The sequence below is a fragment of the Erythrolamprus reginae genome, chromosome Z (genome assembly GCF_031021105.1).
Source record: "Erythrolamprus reginae isolate rEryReg1 chromosome Z, rEryReg1.hap1, whole genome shotgun sequence".
Taxonomy (NCBI): domain Eukaryota; kingdom Metazoa; phylum Chordata; class Lepidosauria; order Squamata; family Dipsadidae; genus Erythrolamprus; species Erythrolamprus reginae.
In genome coordinates, this window is record NC_091963.1 from 145,190,403 (window position 1) to 145,213,069 (window position 22,667).

At 37.7% G+C, this 22,667-nt stretch overlaps 2 protein-coding genes across 2 annotated transcripts in view; one reads left to right on the top strand and one right to left on the bottom strand.

The window, feature by feature from the left end:
- The window catches only part of LOC139154299 (uncharacterized), a 1,065,525-nt gene that overhangs the window by 85,586 nt on the left and 957,272 nt on the right, over nt 1–22,667 (top strand). The window lies entirely within an intron of this gene.
- On the bottom strand, nt 9,515–17,925 carry LOC139153147 (vomeronasal type-2 receptor 26-like). The gene is made up of 6 exons (XM_070726749.1): nt 17,816–17,925; nt 16,985–17,276; nt 16,008–16,868; nt 13,719–13,946; nt 12,955–13,081; nt 9,515–10,416 (listed from the first exon to the last, which is right to left on the bottom strand). Exons 1-6 carry the CDS (start codon nt 17,893–17,895, stop codon nt 9,515–9,517), a joined length of 2,490 nt encoding a protein of 829 aa, XP_070582850.1. The 5' UTR covers nt 17,896–17,925.

Genomic DNA, 22,667 nt, shown 5'->3' on the forward strand with positions numbered 1-22,667 from the left:
ATCACTTCCACCGCTTCACTGACTGGACATGGGGTGGAGATGTACAACTGGGTATCATCAGCATACTGATGATACCTCACCCCATGCCCCTGGATGATCTCGCTGCTGGATCATTTCCTCCTGCACTGTGTATATGTGCAGTTCTGAAAATTCAGCTTCTGCACATGTGCCTATGGCTGAGAGAGCTGGTTTGGGGGCGTGTCCAGCCAACCAGCACTGCCATTTTGGCAAGCAGGGGGAAATTTCCATTACCGGTTCTATAGAACCAATTCGAACTGGCAGGAACCTACTTTTAATATGATTGCAGAAAACTGAGAACTCATCCTATGAATACGATGACTGTAAAAACATGGACTCTGTGCAAAAGCATTATTATCTTGGGACATCTTGACACCAGAAGATTATGCATCCTTGTGAATTTACTAATTTCTCCTTTTAAAATGGAAAAGTATGCTTTCTGGGTTGAAATGATTAGCCAGTTATAAGCTGTGGTCCAGGGAATGCCTGCATGTGTCAACAACACACAATCTTCAGAAGGTTCCTTTCATGTCACCCAATAAAATGGATGACTTGCATGACATTTGATAAATCCTACTTCTAAACTTCCTTCTTGTTGCTTTTCAGGTACCTCCCTATGCCAGGTGTGTAGAGAGCTGTCATCAGGGTTACAGCAGGATTGTTCAGGAGGGGAAACATACTTGTTGCTACTCTTGTACAAAATGTCCCGAAGGAAGAATTTCAGTTAAAATGGGTAAGTAAAGAAATGAATGGGTAAGAAAAGAACTGAATAGTTGAGAGGTGAGAGCTGGCAAACTAATATTCCCTTTCCTCATGGGTTATAAAAAAATTATGCATAGTATGTCTGTCTGTATGTATGATTGGTTTCTTAAATTGGGGTTTCTTTTTAAATTAACTTAAATATTAGATTTGTTTATATTGTTTTATTACTGTTGTTTGCCGCCCCGAGTCTACGGAGAGGGGCGGCATACAAATGTGATTAATAAATAAATAAATAAAATAAATAAAATATATTCTTCATTCTTTCCATCTTTGGTATGCTCTTTATTGGAATGGGATTAGGGTAAACTGCACTCAGTGAAATGGAGACTGATAGACTCCCCAATTTATGCCTACTAGAGCAAATAAAATTAGAATCTCAAAGTAATAAATTTTGTAAGAAAGTATGGTCTTCCTGTTTCTTGCATAACAGAAAAACAACTCAAAAAAAGCTGCTCAAATAATTAAGGATACAAAAGCACAAAATGATGTAGCTACCCTTTGTAAGGTGGGTAAGTTGAAATGGCTGAGTAAATACAAACATACTTTTCAAGCAGACAGCTATTTGAAGTTACAACTACCAAAATATCTTAAGGAGATATTTATGTGAGCAAGATTCAAACAGCTTGACACAATGGTCAGATATGGGAGATTTCATTCCATACCCTACAATGAGCATCTCTGCATTTGTGGAGTAGCAGAGGTAGAAGACCTGGCTCACATCCTATTTATTGCTTCAATAAGGGGATTAAAGAGAGGTACCTTGGTCTATATACCAAATGAAATACACATTGGGATCCCCATATCAAAACAACTTACCTTATGTGTGGCCAGAACCTGAAAAACAGTTCAGTTGAGATCTGCATACATGGGACTGATTAGGGTAATTGCAGGGGTGACACCGAAATATAATTTTATCCTATTTTATCTATATCTTAAATTATTATATTTTATTCCAATTTCACCTTAGACAGTATTGTATTCCAATTGCATTTTAAATCGTATTTTAAATTGCTTTTATCATACTTTAATAATAATTTGTTTCTGGAACTTTGCACTTCGATATGGCCGAAAGCCTAATCAATAAAGACTCCTGTCAATAAAGCTTTATTGTTAATACATTACATTATTGTAAATACATCAAGGGGACTGTGAACTGCACCACCAGGAATTATTTCATTCAGTTAGCTCTCTATATTGTCATATATAGTAGAAAATGACAACGTCTTCTTTATGCATTTCAGATGCAGACCAATGTGAGAGATGCCCAGAAAATCAGTATTCGAATGCAGAAAAGGTCCAGTGCCTTCCCAAAACTTTCAGCTATTTATCCTATAGTGAACCCTTGGGAATCGTTCTGACTTCCTTGATTTTTTTCTTTTCAACAATCCTCATTTTGGTGGCAGTGACGTTCATTATGCACTGGGAAACTCCCATTGTCAAAGCCAACAACAGGGACATCACATCCATCCTTCTTTTGTCTCTCCTGCTGTGTTTCCTGTGCTCTTTGCTCTTCATAGGTTGGCCTGGGAAGGTGATTTGCTTTCTCAGGCAAACTATGTTTGGCACCATTTTCTCTCTATCGGTATCTTGTGTCTTGGCCAAGACCATGACAGTTGTTTTGGCCTTCCTGGCCACTAAGCCAGGAAACCAGATGAGGAAATGGCTAGGAAAGAGACTGGCTGGATCCATCATTGTCTTTTGCTCATGTATTCAAGTTCTTATTTGTATGGTATGGTTGATCACATCTTGTCCCTTTCCTGAGTGGGACATGCATTCACAGGTGCAAGAGATTATAGTACAATGTAATGAAGGCTCAGATTCCATGTTTTACATTGTCCTTGGATACTTGGGACTGCTGGCTACCATCAGTTTCACTGTGGCTTTCTTGGCCAGAAAACTGCCTGATACTTTTAATGAAGCCAAGCTGATTACCTTCAGCATGCTTGTGTTTTGCAGCATTTGGGTGTCCTTCATCCCAGCCTATCTGAGCACCAAGGGAAAATATATGGTGGCTGTGGAAATTTTCTCCATCTTGGGCTCTACTGCAGGTCTCCTGGGCTGCATCTTTCTGCCCAAGTGCTACGTCATTCTCTTGAACCCACATCTGAACACAAAACAACATCTGACTAGGAGGACAGATTAATGGTTAAATCTAACATTCTATTATTCAGCCTTTATCTAGTGACCCAATGCACACATATGAAAAGTCCAAATATTCAAGTTGCCACCTGTAACCACGTATTTATCTCTTTGACTTTTATAATTTGAACTGATCCTACTGTGGAATATTTTACTGAAAGATGGGGAGATTGTGTCAGTTTTAAATCAATTTTATGTACTAGCCGACAGAAGAATTTCCCCCTCATGAAAAGGTCTATACAGAATGAGATGAATTTTTAAAAAACATTGTTACTCCCATATTGGTGGGCTGAGGCATTCCCTGGCGAGAGGGAAAGAGACAATATCTAATTTTTATTTTTGAAACTACATTTTTAAATTAAATCTTTTAGACTGGGTGGGGCTTTGGGCGAGAAGGTTTAGTGAACTCTTTTATTTAGTATTTAATTGGAAGATGGGTGTAAGGGAGCTAGTTTGTATTATATATGCTAATACTAAGGTAAATTAAATTGGGTCTTCTACTTAATCTTGATTGGGGTGGTATTTTATTATGTATGGATAGGGAGCAATATGAATGGCTAGAATAGAGTGAATGGGTGGTTGTTATTATGGTAGATTGAATATGTACTTTTATTATTGCATTTTAATTAAATTAAGGGAGGTTCATTTTAGTGATGGATGAATGGATATGACTGAATAGAGGGGATGTTTGAGATGAGTGAGACAAATGGAAGGGTCAGCTTGCCTGGTGGGCTGGAGGCAGGAGGAGTGGGGGAACTCATCTCTTGGGTGGCAGAGGGCCAGAATATTCTGGTCCATGCTGGGGAGAGAGAGACATGGCAGGAGATAAGGGGTAGGCTGCTCTCAGGGAACAAGAGATTGCTGCTTGAAAGTCATCCTTGTTCCGGCCCTGTTAACTCAGCACGGGATACTGGTGACAAGCGAAATCTGGACCCTGGTCTCAGACTGTTGATACTTAATGTCAAGTCGGCTGTAAATAAAGCTCCCCTCATCCAGGATTCGCTCCTGGAGGAGGAGGAGGAGGCTGCTCTGGTATGTGTGACTGAGACCTGACTGGGTACAGAAGGAGGAATCCCTCTCTCGGAAATGTGCCCAGCCGGATTTCAGGTGTGGCACCAGCCACGATCTCAGGAAAAGGGGAGAGGAGTGGCTATTATAGTCAGGAAGACCATCAACCTAAGCAGGCTCACTGCTCCTGAGATAGCGAGTTGTGAGTCCCTTCTTGTGAAGTTGGACCTAGGGGTTCAGGTTGGCTTGTTGCTCACATACCTGCCTCCCAGCTGTGTGTCAGCAGCCCTGCCTGTGCTATTCGAGGAGGTAGTCAGGCTGGTGGTGGAACTCCCCAGACTTTAATCTACCGTCAGTCAGCAAATCCTCTGGGCTGGTGCAGGAGTTCATGGCTACCATGGCAAATGAGCCGGGGTGGCGCAGCAGGTAGAGTGCTGTACTGCAGGCCACTGAAGCTGACTTGTAGATCTGAAGATCAGCGGTTCAAATCTCATCACCGGCTCAAGGTTGACTCAGCCTTCCATCCTTCCAAGGTGGGTAAAATGAGGACCCGGATTGTGGGGGCAATAGCCTAGCTCTGTTTTAAAAAAAAGTGCTATTGCTAACATGTTGTAAGCCGCCCTGAGTCTAAGGAGAAGGGAGGCATAAAAATTGAATAAATAAAATAAATAAATAAACCATGGACCTGACCCAGGAAATTCAGGGTCCAACTCATGAGGGGGGGGGGACCACACTCTCAACATACTATTCCTCTCAGAGCAGTTGAGTAATGATCTGAAATTAAGGGGCCTAAAAATTTTGCCTTTGTCATGGTCAGATCATTTCCTGCTGTGGCTTGATTTTAAGGCTCCAATCCTCCCATGAATGGAGGCAGAACCTATTAGGTGGTCCTGCCCCATGAGCCTGCTTGGGATTTTACTGGACTCGCTTGTACACAGTTCATCAGAGTCCCTTGCTGTTGCCTGAAATACGTTGGTGGCAGGGGCTCTTGACCTAATTGTCCCTTTGCAACATCTCTGTGGTAGTAGACCCTAGAGAACTCCTTGGTTCACTGAGGAACTCTGGGGGATGAAACACCAAGCGTTGGAGGAAAAGTAAATCTGAATCTGACTGAATACTGGCAAGTGCTTATGTTAAAACTTACGAAGTAGTGCTTAGGGTGCCAAGACGTGTGTACCAAGTTGCATTTATTTATTATTTAGATTTATATGCCGCCCCTCTCCGCGGACTCGGGGCGGCTAATTGATTGCATCTGTGTAATCTCGCCCAGCTGCCCTTTTTAAGTGACTCCCTCCCTCCTCAACCGGAGGTGGGGGGTTGTCAACAAACCGTTGCAGGGTAGTGCCCAGGACTTTAATAAGTTTTTGCAGATAAAATCTCTCAGATTCAGACAGACCTTGATTCCAGTTGGAATGGAGTCTCGGCTGACAATGAGTCAGTCGAGGTGACAGGGGCCAGTCTTAGTCCTATTGTGTGGAAGGAGTTTGACCTGGTAATACCTGATTAAGTGGACAAGGCCATGAAATCTGTGAGTTCTGCCACCTGTTAATTGGATCCGTGTCCCTCCTGGCTGGTTTCAGCCAGAAGCAAGGTGACATGGTGCTGGATCCCGGAGATTGTCAATGCTTCATTGAGGGAGGGGTCCTTTCCGGCTCCCTACAAGGAGGCAATTGTGAGCTCCTTCTTCAAGAAGCATTCCCTGGATCCAACTGTATTTAACAACAATCATCCTGTCTCCAATCTTCCCTTTATTGGGAAGGTTGTTGATAAGGGGGTGTCACTCCAACTCCAATGTTCCTTGCATGAAGCTGATTATCTGGGCTCTCAACAATCAGAATTCAGTTCTGGCTACAGCATGGAAATTGCTTTGATCATGCTGATGGATTATCTCTGGCAGGCCTGGGATAGAGATTTATTATTATTATTATTATTATTATTATTATTATTATTATTAATTGGATTTGTATGCCGCCCCTCTCCGCAGACTCCTGTATGCTGGTGCTTCTTGACCTCTCAGAGGTTTTTGATACCATCGACCATGGTACCCTACTGCAAGGAATGGAGGGGTTGGAAGTGGGAAACACCATTTTATGGTGATTCTACTTCTACCTCTCTGGTTGGTCATAGTCGGTGTTAGTTGGGTGGTCAGAGATCAACTCCTAGGTCCTTCTCTTGTGGGGTTCCTCAGACATCAGTCCTCTCTCCATTGCTGTTCAATATCTATATGAAATTGCAGGTTGAGATCATCCAAGGTCATGGGGTGAATTGTCATCAGTATGCTGATGATACTCAGCTATACATTTCCACCCCAAGTCCACTTAGTGAAGAACTGGAAGCAATATGCAGGTGTCTGGAGGCTGTTAGGGTCTGGATGAGTGCTAACAGGCTCAAACTCAACCCTGACAAGATGGAGTGCTGTAGGTTCTGCCTCCCAAGGACACTTCCATCTCTCTGTCCATCACCTGGGGGGGGGAGAGACTTTTAACCCTCTCAGAAATGGTCCACAACTTGGGCATCCTCCTCAATCCACAGCTGACTTTAGAACACAATCTTTCAGCTGTGGCAAGGGGGAGTGTTTGCCCAGGTTCACCTGATGCATCAGTTGCGGCCCTATTTGGACAGAGAGTCTCTATTCACAGACACTCAATGCCTTTATCACCTCGAGGTTCGACTATTGCAATGCTCTTTACATGGAGTTACCTTCGAAGAGTATTCGGAAACCTCAAATGGTGCAGAATGCAGCCATGTGAGTGGTCATGGGCCTGCCCAGACATGCTCATATCTGTCCAGCACTCCATCATGGGGCCGCCTTCTGCCACATGAGTCCCAGTGATCTTTTAGGCCCCACAGAATTGGCCTTTTCCAGTCAACTAGACAATGTCATTTGGCAGGGCCTAAGGGAAGAGCCTTCTCTATGGGGGGCAGCCCTCTGGAATCAGCTCCCCCCATAGATTCTCACTGACCCTCCTTGCCTTCCGTAAGAGTCTCAAGATTATCTATGCTGCTAGGCGTGGGGCCACTAAACTCTAGCCCCCTGGTTGACGAATATGTTGTGAGTAAGTCAATTGAATGGAAATGAGTGTCTTTTTATGGGTTTTTAAATCCAAATTGATTGGATTTAGGACATTATATATTGTTTTGTTATATGTTGCAAACTGCCTCGAGTCCTCAGAGAGGGATGGCATTAAAGTCCAATAGCTAGCTAGCTAGCTAACTAACTAACTAATTAACTAACTAACTAACTCTACTAACTAACTAACTAACTAACTAACTAACTAACTAACTAACTAACTAACTAACTAACTAACTAAACAAACAAACAAACTAACTAACTGAGAGGGGTGGCATATAAGTCCAGTTAATAAAATAAACAAGTAAATAAATTTTAGTGCTATCTTTTTTCTGTTCTTTGTGTTTGTACGCAATATACATAGTCATAATTAAATATTGAAATGCTACAGTTTTTGGCATTTCCCCCAAAATGGGGGAGACATAAAACAATGAAGAAGAGAGGCAGAAATATCATTCTGTTTCTCCTATATAATCACTTGCCCAACTGCTGAAATTAATGTGGTAAATTATTGAGGAAGTCTCCTCCTTCAATAGAGCTTCTTTTGGGCATATTACTCTCTTCCTCATTGGTTGGTCAGGTTTGTGCATTACTTTAACCCCATGTGGTGCAATAATAATAATAATAATAATAACAACAACAATAATAACAATAATAATGATAATAATAATGATAATAATAATAATAATAATAATAATAATAATAATAATAATAGTAATAATAAAAATAATTTATTAGACTTGTATGTCGCCCCTCTCCGAAGACTCGGGGTGGCTCACAACAGCAATAAAACATTACAATACAAATCTAATAGTTAAAACTATGACTAAAAACCCACTATCTTAAAAAACAATCAATACTACACAATCACAACCACACATAACTCTTAATGGTCAGAGAAGGGGATAAATTAATTAATTACATTAATTAATAAAGAATGCATGCAGAAGTTTCAGACACCCCCTGTATGTATGGGGGCACCCTCCACATTGATGTTCCACTTGCACCCTCAATGGGCTGCCGGGCCCTGGCTGTGATACATCATTGGATAAAATCATTGAGCATGCAGATTCGGTAAAGGTGTGCATGCTCTTTTTGTTTGGCTGCAGTGCTCCCATGTGCTGCAGTGGATATTTATCCTGCCAAATAATGTCCAAGTGCAGCTGACTTTGCGTGCATTAGGGTGATTGATCTCATTGTTCAATATGCAATCTGTGCTTGTGGTCTTTTGGTACACATCTGTATTGATGCTCCCATCTGGTTTACAGTTGAATTAATTGAGATTACATCCCAAGATATAAGGACATTTTAACAAAGAATGGTGAATTAAAATCTGCACAAACTTTAGATAAACAGGGTATACAAATGAATTGGTTTATGAGATCACAGTATAATCGAGATTTGATACAGATAAAAAGCAGAAGGTATTAATCTAGAAATAACTAAATTGGATGAAATTTTATTAGGGAAAAATGAAAAATTGATAAAGAAATTTTATGATTACTTACTCACTGTTGACTTAGAATTTGAACATGTAAAAGAGACTTATAAAATGGGTGAGACACATTTGACATACGATAGAATTAGTAAATTTTGGGAAAGGAACTGTAAAATGACTTTTTGTTTGTTTGTTTGTTTATATGCCATCCAACTTCCCAAGGACTCTGGGAGGCTTACAACAAAAAGAACAACATCTAAAAGAACAATTCAAAAAAGATAATTTAAAGCCCATATTAAAACCATGCATATGTGTTGTGGCTGGATCTAGATGATAACACATTTGATTAATGGCCCCAGGCCTGTCGGTAAAGCCAGGTCTTTTCAGCTTTCCCGAAGGCCAGTAGGGCAGAGGCAGTATGGTTTTCAGGAGGTAGCTGGTTCCAGAGAGCCAGAGCCACCAAATAGAAGGCCCTTCCCCATGGTCCTGCCAGCTGACATTGTTTAGCTGATGGGATCCGGAGAAGATCAACTCTGTGGGCCTTTATATCGGTCACTAAGAGTGGCGCGGTAGAAGGTGTCCCCGAAGATAGTCTGGCCCTAAGCCATGTAGGGCTTTATAGGTAATAACATTTATTGAACATTTATTATATTACCTTACATTTCTTCTGGAGCTACATAGTAGACACGGCTAATTTTTCACTTTTAGAAAACAAACTTTATATTGGAGAATGGTAATTCACCTTCATATTTTAAACTTCATCATTATACTCACATTTGAAATGGGTAATTCATGCAATGTGCCAGCCCAGAAAATATATGAGGACAGTTGAAAAATTATCAATGCTTGATTGTAAAATGGTTTCTCTCTGGTACTCAAAAATCATTAGTCTTCCCACACTACATTTGGGAGACATATAGATTATCATTGGGGGAAAGCGTGACTTTTTCCTAATGCAGATTTCAGAGCTACAAGTAAATAAAAATGTTAAAGATCCTTCTATATGGATAATTTAAAAAAATTCTAATTTTGATTAACCTTACTCTTATTAACTAAGATTAACTTTCTTACTAAGATAGTTAAGTATTTCTTCTTATCAACTGTTCCTTGTTGTTTAAATCAGGCCTCAACACTATAATGTAACACTTGGGGAAAAAGATGCATCCTAGGAGGGCAGCACTAGAGCACAAGATAGAGAAGATCTCCACAGCTACCATGGCTTTTCCTCTGGTGCTCAGGTAGGTTGGCACAAAGGAGACCCACACACTGCAGAAAGCCAACATGCTGAAGGTGATGAACTTGGCTTCATTAAAGCTGTTAGGAAGTTTACGAGCCTGGAAAGCCACAATGAAACTAGCAAAGGAAAGGAGGGCCATATAGCTGAGGACACAGTAAAACATAAAAACTGACCCTTCATTGCATTGTAGAACCATTTCTTCAGTGATTGAGTGCACATCTAGCTCTGGGAATGGGGGAGTGGTTGACAACCACACAATACAGATGCTTGCCTGGAATAGAGAGCAGAAAAGGACAATAGAAATAGCCAGTCTTTTCCCCACCCATGTCCTCATCCGAGATCCTGGTTTGGTGGCCTTGAAAGCAATGGAAACAAGTATAGTTTTGGCCAACACACAAGAGATAGACAATGAGAAAATGAGGCCAAATGCAGACTGTCTGAGGAGACAGGTCACTCTCCTAGGTTGTCCAAGAAAGAGCAAAGAACAGAGGAAGCAGAACAAAAGAGAGATGAGGAGAGTGTAGGTGAGGTCCCGGTTGTTGGCTTTCACAATAGGGCTGTTTCTGTGCTTAATAAAAGTTCCCAGCACCCACGTTGTAATGAGGGAGAACACAGCAGCAAGACAAGCTAAAGTATACCCTAAAGGTTCTTCATAAGACAGAAAATTTATCCTTTTCAGGAGGCACCCGTTTCTTTCTTTGTTTGCATATTGATCTTCTGGACATTGGAAGCAAGTTGCCATATCTGAAATGGGGGGAGGGGATACCAATGTTGCTGTTAATAAATGTAGAGTAGCAACAATGGCTAAAATGATTCCTAAAAGTTCTGTGCAAGACAATTAGCTGATTGTTTCACTGTGCATTCCTCTTTGTTATAATTGGCTTACAGATCACCAGGGCATTGAAAGCAAGTAAGAGTGTGAAAACGAAATGTTTTCTCTAAATTTCAAGTGAAAATAGAAAGCAAACTATCAAGAATATAATTCACAAAAGATCAACTTTTACATATATTTCAAGGAGAAACCACATCAAAACAAAATTTTATGATGCTGCAAGACATCATTTTTATTTTTTTTAAAAAGTTCTTTTTTTTCTTTTCTTATTTTAGAGTTCATTTTTATAGAGCTTAATAAATGTGATTAGGAAATGGAAATAATTAGCATTACAAGTAAATTATTGTTTTTTGTTATGTGTTAAGATCGAACCACTTTACTTTTTTCAAGCCCTAATACTTCTCAACTTGTGAGTGAATTGAGTGGAGGAAAGGAGGAAATTGAATGTTTAAATGTGTGCATGGACACATGAATGTGTGCAAGGACACTTCAGGTGCTTGAGAAAGAGATGGACTGTTCTCATAAGAAAAGGATGTGTCATAATTAGAAAATGTGTTCACTCAGGGGTGGGAAGAATGGGAAAGTATTGTTTAACTAAGCATGTACCATGGTCTTTCCAGACTGAAGGATGTCAATGTAATTTGCACAGGAAAACTAGAGCTGGTTTTGATTCTTCAGTATCAAAATTGTGTAGCCAATAAATTTTATTTTGGGAATTCAAAGGTCCTAAGAGTGTTTCCAGTTTTGAGGTTCACTAGCAGTGGTGGAATTCAATTTTTTTTACTATTGGTTCTGTTGGTGTGGCTTGGTGGGCATGGATTGGTGGGCATGGCAGGAGAAAATCTCCATTCTCTTCCCACTCCAGAGGAAGGTTACTGCAAAATTCCCATTTTCTTTAGATCAGCTGGGACTCAGGTGACAGAGAATAGATGGGGCCAGGGCCAGTCAGAGGTGGTATTTACCTGTTCTCTGAACTACTTCAAATTTCTGCTATTGGTTCTCTGAACTACTCACAAATTTCCACTATCGGTTCTCCTGAACTGATCAGAACCTGCTGAAACCCATCTCTGTTCACTAGGCAGACAGCTGACAAAATATTTCACTAGTTTAATAACAAAACATAAGTCTTCCTTCCTTCCTCCCTTCCTTCTTTCTCACCAATGGAGGTTGAATGAATGTCATTCAAGTTTGTCTACTACAATGTATTCTACATGGGGCTGCCCTTACAAGGTATCTGGGAATTTCCATTGTTTCAACATGAGGTGATCTGCATGGTTCTATAAAAGCCAAGATCTACATACATTTCACCTCTTTTACAGAATTCTGTTGAATGCCATTTCAATGTGTTGTCACCTTTAAAATCCGACATAGCTTAGGGACCAGTTTATTTGAGAGATTGTTTATTCCTGGTTATACACAACCTGAGATGGGTGGTGGGATTTGTTATGAGCTCGCTTTCTTAAGAAACTCCATCTGAAGAGACAAATCTGAAGTAGGTTTTTTTCCCATGGTGCCTCCTTCCTAGTGGAACATCTCAGTTGAATTAAGATTAGTGACATTCTATAGAAAGGCTTTGAAAACATTGGTTTTACCAATGAGCCTGGGGTCTCCAGTCTACCATATAGCTCATTGAGTGATTGCTATGGCTAGGGATTTTTGGGGTTATTGGCTTTTGTGTTGGGGTATTATTTTTTGGAGTATGTTCCCAGAGTCACCATGAGTGAGTTGGGCAGCCATATACATTTTCTAAAGAAATAAATAACATCATATAATTATTTATGCCACCCTGAGTTTTTGGAGAAGGGCAGCATACAAATCTAAATAATAATAATAATAATAATAATAATAATAATAATAATAATAATAATAATAATTATTATTATTATTATTATTATTATTATTATTATTATTATTATTATAGCTTGGGTAGTGCGATGGTCTAGAGGTGGAGCTCTCACCTCATAATCAGGAGGCTGTGAGTTTGATCTTAGGTAGAGGCAGATGTTTTTCTTTCTTGGCACAGTGAGAATATACAGTATCTGCTAATGTAACTCTGCATTGCTAACAGGAAGGGCATCTGGCCAGTAAACACTCCATTCAATTGCCCAGACTTCAGCCTTTGAAGGGATTATAGGGTTGTTAAAAGAGGATGATCTAATTGTTTAGAGCTTGGTATCCATCCCCCCCCCCAATCTTCCTGATTTTCAGATATTGTAATATATCTAGATTTTATATATATATATATTATGATCACTTTTGCATATCTTTGTTGTTTCCAAATTAAAACAAATAAATATGCAACCTGAAAACTAATTAACTGAAAGCATGTTGCAGAATACCTTCATAAAATACCCCCTTAGTGTACTTGTTTGTAATGATACTCTGGTTAATATTTTAAGTTCATCTCTATAGCAAAACAAAAACAAAAAACAGAGAAGTTGTTAACATACCAATTGTATTTGAGATTTTCCCCTCTGGACATGGAACACAATCATAACAACAGAATTTGTTCCATTCATCCTTCCTTTTCTGATAACCAGGGTGACAATATTCATTGCACAGAGAGATGGGAAGCACCTAGATTTCAACATCAAAGATACTGCTTTTAATTGTGTTTCACTGTTACACTAAAAAGAAAAGTCATATCCATAAAATGTATCAAAGGATCAAGAAATAAATAGGATTTCAGAATGTATTTCAAATGCATTTCAGACATTAAATCTGCCGTTTGAATTTGTGAGCATACTAGATCTGGATTTTCAAATTTGTAACATACCAGAAATTGAATATGTGATTCATTACACCAATTCATCCATTTAATCAGAAAAAATGAGTCACATCAAAATTTCACTCAACTAAGGAAGTATAGTCATTTAAATGCATTTCATATTTCCAGTTCACTATTTTGGGAGAAGTCTAATAAATAATCTATACAATATTAGTGAAGTTAGTTTTCAACCATTAAAATGGAAAAAAATGTATTTTTGATCTAGTTATTCCTCAAGATCTGCCGTAAAAGAGAATAATAGATTTCCAAGCAAAAAGGATCCATATAAAAATGGTCATTAGATTTGTTTACTTCTGCTTAATTTTTATTTATTTATTTTCTTTAACTTTTTTCTATCTATATTTGTATTTTCTTTTTAAAATATGTAAAATTAATAAAGAATATTTAAAAAGAAAATGGTCATATAAAATTTCTTTGAAATCATACCTGGTTAAATGATCTATGCCAAACAATCATGTCCTCATTAATGACTAATTCCTGTCCTTTGAGAGCATCAGGATTCACTTTTCCAATCTTACGTCTCTGGAAAGTGGAATTGCGAAAGGCAATAATGTTGATGATATCAAATCCACCTTCCATCTTTTTTTTATTGTAAAATGTTATGATGTCTCCAAGGGAATTATTGAATTTCATGCCTTTAAGAAATTGATGAAGCTATATTATTGGGAATTTTAAAAAATAGAAAACAAAGAATAGAAACATATCAGTAATTTTGTCTTATTTATGATAAGATTTTGAGGGAGAAACTCTGAAAACATGGAAATTTCCTCCAACCTCTTGAAAACCTGTTTGCTTCTCTCTTCATTTGGGGGATAATATGAAGGGTCAATATATAAATATATTGCTGTTATGAGCCGCCCCGAGTCTGCGGAGAGGGGCAGCATACAAATTCAATAAATGAATGGATGAATGAATGAATAAATAAATAAATAAACGGACAAACATACAAACAAACAAACAAACAAACAAACAAATAAATAAATAAATAAATAAATAAATAAAGGAGGGACGTGGTGGTTCAATGGCTAAGATGCTGAGCTTGTTGAGCAGAAAGATCAGCAGTTTGGCAGTTTGAATCTCTTGCACCATGTAACAAAGTGAGCTCCTATTACTTGCCTCAGCTTCCACAAATCTAGCAGAGTGGAAGCATGTAAAAATGCAATTAGAAAATAGGGACCACCTTTAGTGGGAAACTAATATCATTCCATGCACCCTTGGCCACATGACCACAGAGATGTCTTCAGTCAGTGCTGGGTCTTCAGCTTTGAAAAGACGGTGAACACCGCCCTCTAGATCTGAGAACAACTAGCACATATGTGCGAGGGAACCTTTACCTTACAAAGGGTAAGATATTTCAGAGTCATAATTAAATGACAGAAGAGAATTGCAACAACTTTGTTTCCAGTCCAACATAAAATAGGATAGGGGTCAGAAATCTGCAGCTCTGGAGCTGCATGTGGATCTTTCATTCCTCTGCTGCATCTCCCTATCTCCATTCAGCATGACAATTTTGAGAGGAGCTTCCAGTTGGGGGCAGGGGAATCAAGGTATGCCAAGAGGAGACTCTATGGCAAATAGTGGGTTTTCTAGTCAATGCTACAATTGATAGGGGTTTCAGTTAGGACTGGTAGAGGAAAAAGGACACCGTGCTAAGGGGAGATTCTGTAGTGGGGGGACCAGACTTCCAATCAGCTCCAGGATTGAACAGTGGGCTTCTGGTTATGTTTTTTGTGACTCTTAGTGTATTTAAGATTGTCTGCCCCTGGCCTAGAAGATGATATGGAACTACAAAAACAGTTTCCAAAATCACATTCCCTCTCTGATCTCTTCCTTGTTTTCTAAGTAAGCCTCACCTGACTGATCTTCTTATGACTTCCACCCATTTTTTTCATAGACATAAGGCTGATATGAATATGGTAAAAACTGAAAGAGAGCTGACACAACTATTGTCAGAATCCCCTCTATTGCAGTGGTTCCCAAACTACGGCCCGCGGGCCGCATGCGGCCCACTGAGGCCATTTATCTGGCCCAAGGATGATTGACAGGAGCACAGGATGCGAGCCTGGTGTTGGAGTTGGGGCGGGGAGCGGCAAGGAAAGTGCGGGGAAATCTTGTACCAGCGAAGGTTTGTGTGTGCCTGCGCGCGAGAGCTCCCCGTTCCACTGCCAGCCCACCATGTGCCAAGAAAACCTTCTATAGCCAATCAGATGTTAACAAAAAAAATTAAAAACAAAACATAAACATATGTGAATTTTAGACTTCTTCCCCCCCTCTAAATAGTACATTCCCATTTTGTTTTTTTACTTTAAAATAAGGTATGTGCAGTGTGCATAGGGATTTGTTCATATGTTTTTTTTATAGTCCGGCCCTCCAACAATCATAGGGACAGTGAACTGGCCCCCTGTGTAAAAGGTTTGGGGACCCCTGCTCTATTGTCTTCAATAACGCTAGGTGACATGCCTAAAAAAACTATAGGAATTTGAAAACCCAGACTTGGATCTTACTTCATTTACTGTAAGTCTTAATCCTTGCATTCTGAAGTTGCTCAGGGAGTAAAATGGAAACCGTATTAAAGTATGGAAATAAAGGAATAAATATAAATTTTTATCAAAGGATGAACTATTTTAATAGTTGTTTTCTTCTCTGTTTGCATCATATAGCCTAACTGTGTATTTACCATTGTTTCATATAATTTATTTATACAACATGTATCACCTGCCATGGTTGTGTATCTTCATATTCTAATAATGTATGTCCCCTCAAATGCCTGTGATTAGATTGAAGTAAGAAGAGAGTTTGTAAAGCTTGGGCCAATACATACACAGCATTATAGATACTATAGCTGTGCCCAGAAAGATGTCTCTCAAACATAGACCCAGGTATATCCTCTAGCTTTTCCTCTCCAGTACAAACATCATTGTCCACTAGGGTCAAACGAGGAGATGGCAATGAACAATCAAACACTTGTTCCCAGAAAAGTGGAAAAAATCTATCTTCTTGAATCCAAGGAGGTTTAATGAATCTCAGGAATTCCTTGAACCCTGGAATTTGTTTTGAGTGAATTGTAAAGAAAATGGCACCATCAAAGAACTGTCGATCCCATTTTCTTTGTATTCCTGTTAATAAATAATCAATCTGGGCAGTCATGATCCACACTTTCCCCAAAGAACTCGGCCCAACTCCAGGATCCAGCATGAATATAATAGTAGTCACCCATGCAATTGTCAAAGAGTCTCCACACACAATGAAGGTATTGATCTTCTTATCAGTTATGCCATTATAAATATTTGTTGCTTTTTCAATCATGTCATATCCTTTATCCCATTGTGTTAAATATGGAATTCTTTGGATGGAAGCAGAGCAAATTCCATGTTCAGAAAGTAGGGTTTCCATGGTCTGCAAGTAACGTTCTCCATTCATATTATCAGTAGTAAGTATCCCAATCCAGGTCCACCCAAAATGCTGAAGTAGTTGAACAATCCCAATGTACTGAGAAGATTCATTTGGGACAATAGAGTATGAAGATGACATTTCATTGTTATAACTATTATGAGGGGCGAATGAACCATAGGTCAGCTAAAAGGGGGAAAAACATTTTGTGGAAAGGTGTTGACAGTAACATAATCAACTCCTTCAGTAAATTCACTTTAAGTGAAAGGTAACTCTCTTATGTCTATTCTTCAAACACCTACCTGTGGTATCTTGTATAAATCTACAATGTCTGCCATATAGGATGATGTTTCAGAGGTGAGTGCTCCAATGATGGCCATAAAGTTTTTCATAGTGTCACATTTGTAGTTGGGGACAAATTGATGAGATTTGAAGAGTATGTCCAGGGTAGTCCGATAGGTCATCATTGGGTGATAATAGTTGTCATGGATATGAAAACCAAGGGTGATATTAGACAGGATTTGTGGATTCTCATTGATCTCCTTCACAGCAAAGGCCAAGGAAAGAACATGTTGGTAGAATTTTGTTAACACTCTGTAAATAAAATGTACATAGTTTTAACAAAAACCCACATTTTTAGACGTTAACTTACAATAATTTAATTACATTTTATGTCTGAACAATAGTCATTGCTTTAGCTGAGGTAAATACATCTATAGCCTCTCCCCCTCTCTATGTTTTAGATATGGCTATTTTATGTCAATTGACAATTCTATCATAACGAAATATTGTCTCCTATTTCAAAGCCTAAATGCCCTCCTATTTCAAAGCCTAAAACTGTTTTTCATTCTTTCCTACCAATTTAAAATAATTTTCTTATAATGAGAAAAAAACTCCATGTAATTTTTCCCTAGCATCTTCAACCAGATAAACTAGGTTACCTGATCTAGTTCTGTACATTTGGCACATAGAATTTTCATTCATTGAAAGCTGTCTGAAATTCCAGAGTTGTAGAAAACCCTCAGAGAGAAAGAATTTTCATTATTTAAGAAAATACTCCACTGTTCCTTCCTTCCATCAATGCATTGAACCTTTCCTAACTGCTATTGAGGAGAAGATAGAAAAATCCATACTCTTCAAATGCAAAAAAATCTTGAGAAGGATGTTTCTTAAACAAAACTTCATTAAAATGGTAATGTATCAGAGAGACCATCCCTCCGAGAATGATGTCACCTTGCTGGTACCACTCAGACTTAGTAGGCATTGGATCCCCCGCATGACATGCTAAACTATTAACTCTGACTATTGGAATCATTAAAAGAAGAAGAAGAAACATTTGGGTAGCAGAAAGTCTTCTGCAATATGGGTGAATCTGATTTCACTAAAATTAAAACCCTGCATTAGCAAATATTAGCCTGGCTGAATACATCTCTAAATAACTTTGCTATTATTCATTTAAAGAAAGAATGTAGTTCGATACACCTCCTTTATTCAATTTGCCAAATCTACCAAACACTTTGCCCAAAGGATAGCTCTCTGTTACTATCAAAAGCCACAGTTTGAAGCAAATGGAAATATAGACTCTACCCTTTCCAATTCTTACTCTGACTTGACACTCTCTATGGGGATAAAACCTTTATATACTTTCAGAGACAGATTGTTTGTCTCTGCCTCGGATGTTTACATCTTTGTCCAAGTGAACAAATTACAGTCACTAAAATCAATTTCGCTCTGAAGGTCATCTGTCATTAAAAGAAATGGTCTCTCCCAGAAGCACTCATTTCTTACTGGAAGTACAATCACCATCAACTTTACAAATGGATTGTCTCTGTAAATTCAACTTTTAAAATAACCAAACCCCAAATTGCAGAAACATATTTGCAGTGGGTTTTTTTCTCTAGTAAAATTCATCCTTTGATAGAACTATTTCCCAGTATTTTATAATAGACAGCAGAGCCTTTTCTAAGGTGGGATTTTAGGATTTAATACATGGATAACTGGATGTAGCTCAGGAGTAGCTTCTTCTAAAGAAAACAAGGTCTGGTTGAGATGTCCATCTAGGTAATCCTGAACTTAACCACCATTCTGTTAGTGATTGTTCAAACTTAGAACACCACTGTAAAGTGACTTAATCCTGCTGCCCTGTCCAAAACCACTATACACTTGTACTGTTTTCGAGTCTGTGTGATTTGATCCAAAAATTCTTTATTTTAAGTGCTTATATTTGGTAAATTTGAAAACTTCTTTCCTTGGAAACTAGGTTGAACATTTCAGCACACAATGAAATGAAAATTTAAATTAAAAAAATAATGCTTATTGGTTTATTTTGCTCATAAAAGCCTGCCCCCCCCTTTTGTAAATTTGTTTTCAATTTATAGATAGTTTTGCCTGCAAACAACATACAATTATACTAAATTTGGTGTGGAATTACTAGCACAAACATTTCTGAACATAATGATATGAAAATTGAACTGAAAAAAATGATGCTTATTTGTTTATTTTGCTCATAAAAGGGCTGTGCCCCCCCCCTGTTTTTTCAAGCATATGACTTTATAAATTTTTCTAGGCCCCTAATTTCAAATATTTTCAATAACTTTGGCATTGAATGATATTGGCTTTTGACGTTTATTGCTATTCCTCTCCTTTTAACTAATGCTGATGAGGTGAAAAGTTCGCCAAGACCTGGGAGTAATAAGGTCGTGATGTATTTTTTTACGATATGTGTTTCTTGTAGACATGTAATATGAAAATTATGGCTTAGGAGTTTGTGGAAAATTAATGGGGAGGCCAGATTAATTTAATAACCATATTACTAACTTAACAACTGCAGTGTTTCCCTTAGCAAATGTGACAAGAAAGGTCATAATTTGGGGCAAAATTAACTTAGTCTTGATTAGCAACTGAAATTTTGGGCTAAATTGAGGATTACCTACATAAAATTAGCCCAAAAGTTCAGTTGTTAATCTTCATTCTGACAACAAAACTGACATATGTATGTATGTCTATATACAAACACATGTACACATCATAAACAAGCACAAATCACCTTCATAAATAAGTGAGTGTGGAATCTACAGCCATTACCAAAAAGAAATAAAAAGGGAGGTATCATTGTTGTGAGCCGCCTTGAGTCCTCAGAGAGGGTTGGCATAGAAATCAAATAAATAAATAAATGAATAAATAAATAAATGAATGAATGAATGAATGAATGAATGAATGAATGAATAAATAAATAAAAAAATAAAAAAATAAAAAAATAAAAAATAAAAAATAAATAAATAAATAAATAAACAAACAAACAAACAAACAAACAAATAAACAAACAAATAAAAAATAAAAAAATTAATTCTACTATTTTTTTCTTTTCATTTTGGATCATTTTATCACTTTCAGATGAGAAATATTTTGAGTAATAAAATGACTGCAATTGTTACTAATGCTAATTAGTCTTCGGAGAGGGGCGGCATACAAATCTAATAATTTATTATTATTATTATTATTATTATTATTATTATTATTATTATTATATCTTTAGTTTGTTAGGATGCTTTCTTTTGATTTCTCCTACAAAATGTTATGAATTTAATGAAACAATACTAACAAAAGTTAGCAAATATTTGGGTTATTTGACCATAGGATTATATATATTCCATTGAGCATTTGAGTTATCTAAAGAAGTTTTAGTTGATTTTGATTTTAAACAATCTTGAAATCCTTTCAGTATATTGGAATACCTATATAGTGAACACTCTTCATTCAACAACACAATTAATAATCAACATAATAAGATATGTGGCACCAGTAGTGAAATGTTATTGGTTTGACCCGGTTCAGGGGTACTGATAGAGGCACTCATTGGTGGTTCAGAGAACTGGTAGCAGCATCAGTGCATGGTCTGCCCACCCACCATTTTCCTTTTTTTAACCCTCTGTGCATGCGCAAATCAAAATGAGTGCTTCTGAACCGGTAGAGAAGTCACCTGGATGTCACCAAAAATGGTCTGATGATAATGAAGAAGAAAGGGTGCAATGGTTTAGTTTTTAAAGCTTTAGTGGTTGACAGCAGAGGTGGTATTTAGCTTGTTCGGGTATTCAGCTGGTTCAAATCGGTAGCAAAGGTAAGTGAAACCCACTACTGTTGTGTTGGTTGCCCATTTGCATCTTGGCCTTATTCAAGATGATGGTCTTGATCTTTAAAGACAGGGGCCTGGGTTATTTAAGGAATTGCCTTCATTCATTCATATTTGTTCACTCCATCACCTCTGCAATAACAGATATGTTACCAATTCCATCTCTTAGGGAGCTACATTCAGCAGGTGGGCCTTTTGTGTCATGTTAGCCAAATATGGAACACCCCCACCCCCCAAGTGAGGCTGGTTCTATCCTTGATGATTTTCCAGAAGTCTCTTTTGTCGATATCTTTTTATTCATTCATTTATTTGTTTGTTTGTTTGTTTGTCATACAAATATAGTATTAGATTGTAGTATGTTTAACATAATATAAGGGTGAGGATCGAGCCACACTGGGAGGACGGGGATAGAGCTCCATCCCCGTCGCTCCTTTTTTTCACGTTGGGGGATCGCCGATTGCAATTCGATTGGGCTTGGAGGGCGATCTCAGACTATTTAATTTCTATAGATTTACCTATATTAACTTAAGATCAAGAACAAAAACTTAATAAACCCTTTACAATGCTAGAATTACAGCAATGGAAATATGGAACAACCTACAGTTATCTCTAGTAGGAATAATCTCTACAATTAAAATGAATATTCTTCCCAAACTATTGTTTTTATTTCACGTAATCCCAATAAATCCAGGAGGGAATTTCTTTAAAGAATTAACTAAGATTACTAAAAAATTCATATGGCAAGGTAAGAAACCAAGAATAAAACAAAGTTCATTAGAAGATCGGAAAGAGAGAGGAGGGCTTGCCCTCCCAAATTGGAAGTTATATTACCAAGTGTCAGCACTATCGTGGATAAAAGAATGGCTAATCTTGGAAAATAGAAGATTATTAAATTTAGAGGACCATGATTTAATGCTAGATTGGCAAGCCTTCGTATGGTATGAAAAGTCTAAAACTCACTCATTCTTTAAAAGGAACATAATTAGAAAGGCATTAATAGATGTTTGGAATGAGATTTTAAAAAATCACTTTTTATTAGTGCCAGAATGGATTTCACCGATAGAAGCTATTTCTCACCCTAATTTGTTAAAAGAAGGTAAAATATGGAAATATAGAGATTTACTTGATAACCAATTAAAACTGAAAACAAAACAAGAATTGCAGGAGTCAGGGGTAGAAATAGATTGGTGGCAGTACACCCAGATTAATTCTAAATATGCGAGAATATTCATATTTAAGAAGGATAATAATGTACTTGGGAAATTACTACCCAAAACCAAGGAAAATTGATCGGGAAGTTATATACATCTTTAATAAACTACAAGATGATAGGTTGGATATTAAAAGATAATATAATCAGTTGGTGTAAAAATTTTGGAAAAGAAATAAATCTAGATACATGGGAAAAGGTTTGGATATACAACTGGAAAATAACTAAATCAATCTCTTTTAAAGAAAATCAAATTAAGATGTTTTATAGATGGCATCTTCCACCAAATAGGATTTCAAAGATGTTTCCAAGTGCTTCACCTATTTGTTGGAAATGTAAAAAAGAAATTGGCACATATTTCCATGCATGGTGGACATGCCCAAAATCTAAGATTTATGGTAATAAGGTAGAAAAATGGTTAAAGGAAATTACAAATAAGGAAATTAGGAAGACCCCAGAATTTCTTTATTAGGTATTACTGATACCAAATATAACAAAGAAATATATTATTTAATAATTCATATATTAGTAGCAGCAAGAATTGCATTTGCACAAAAATCGAAAGAAAAGGAAATTCCAAAAGACGAAGAGGTCTTTAGGAAGATTATGGAATGTACAGAATTGGATATGATGATGAGACGGTTTA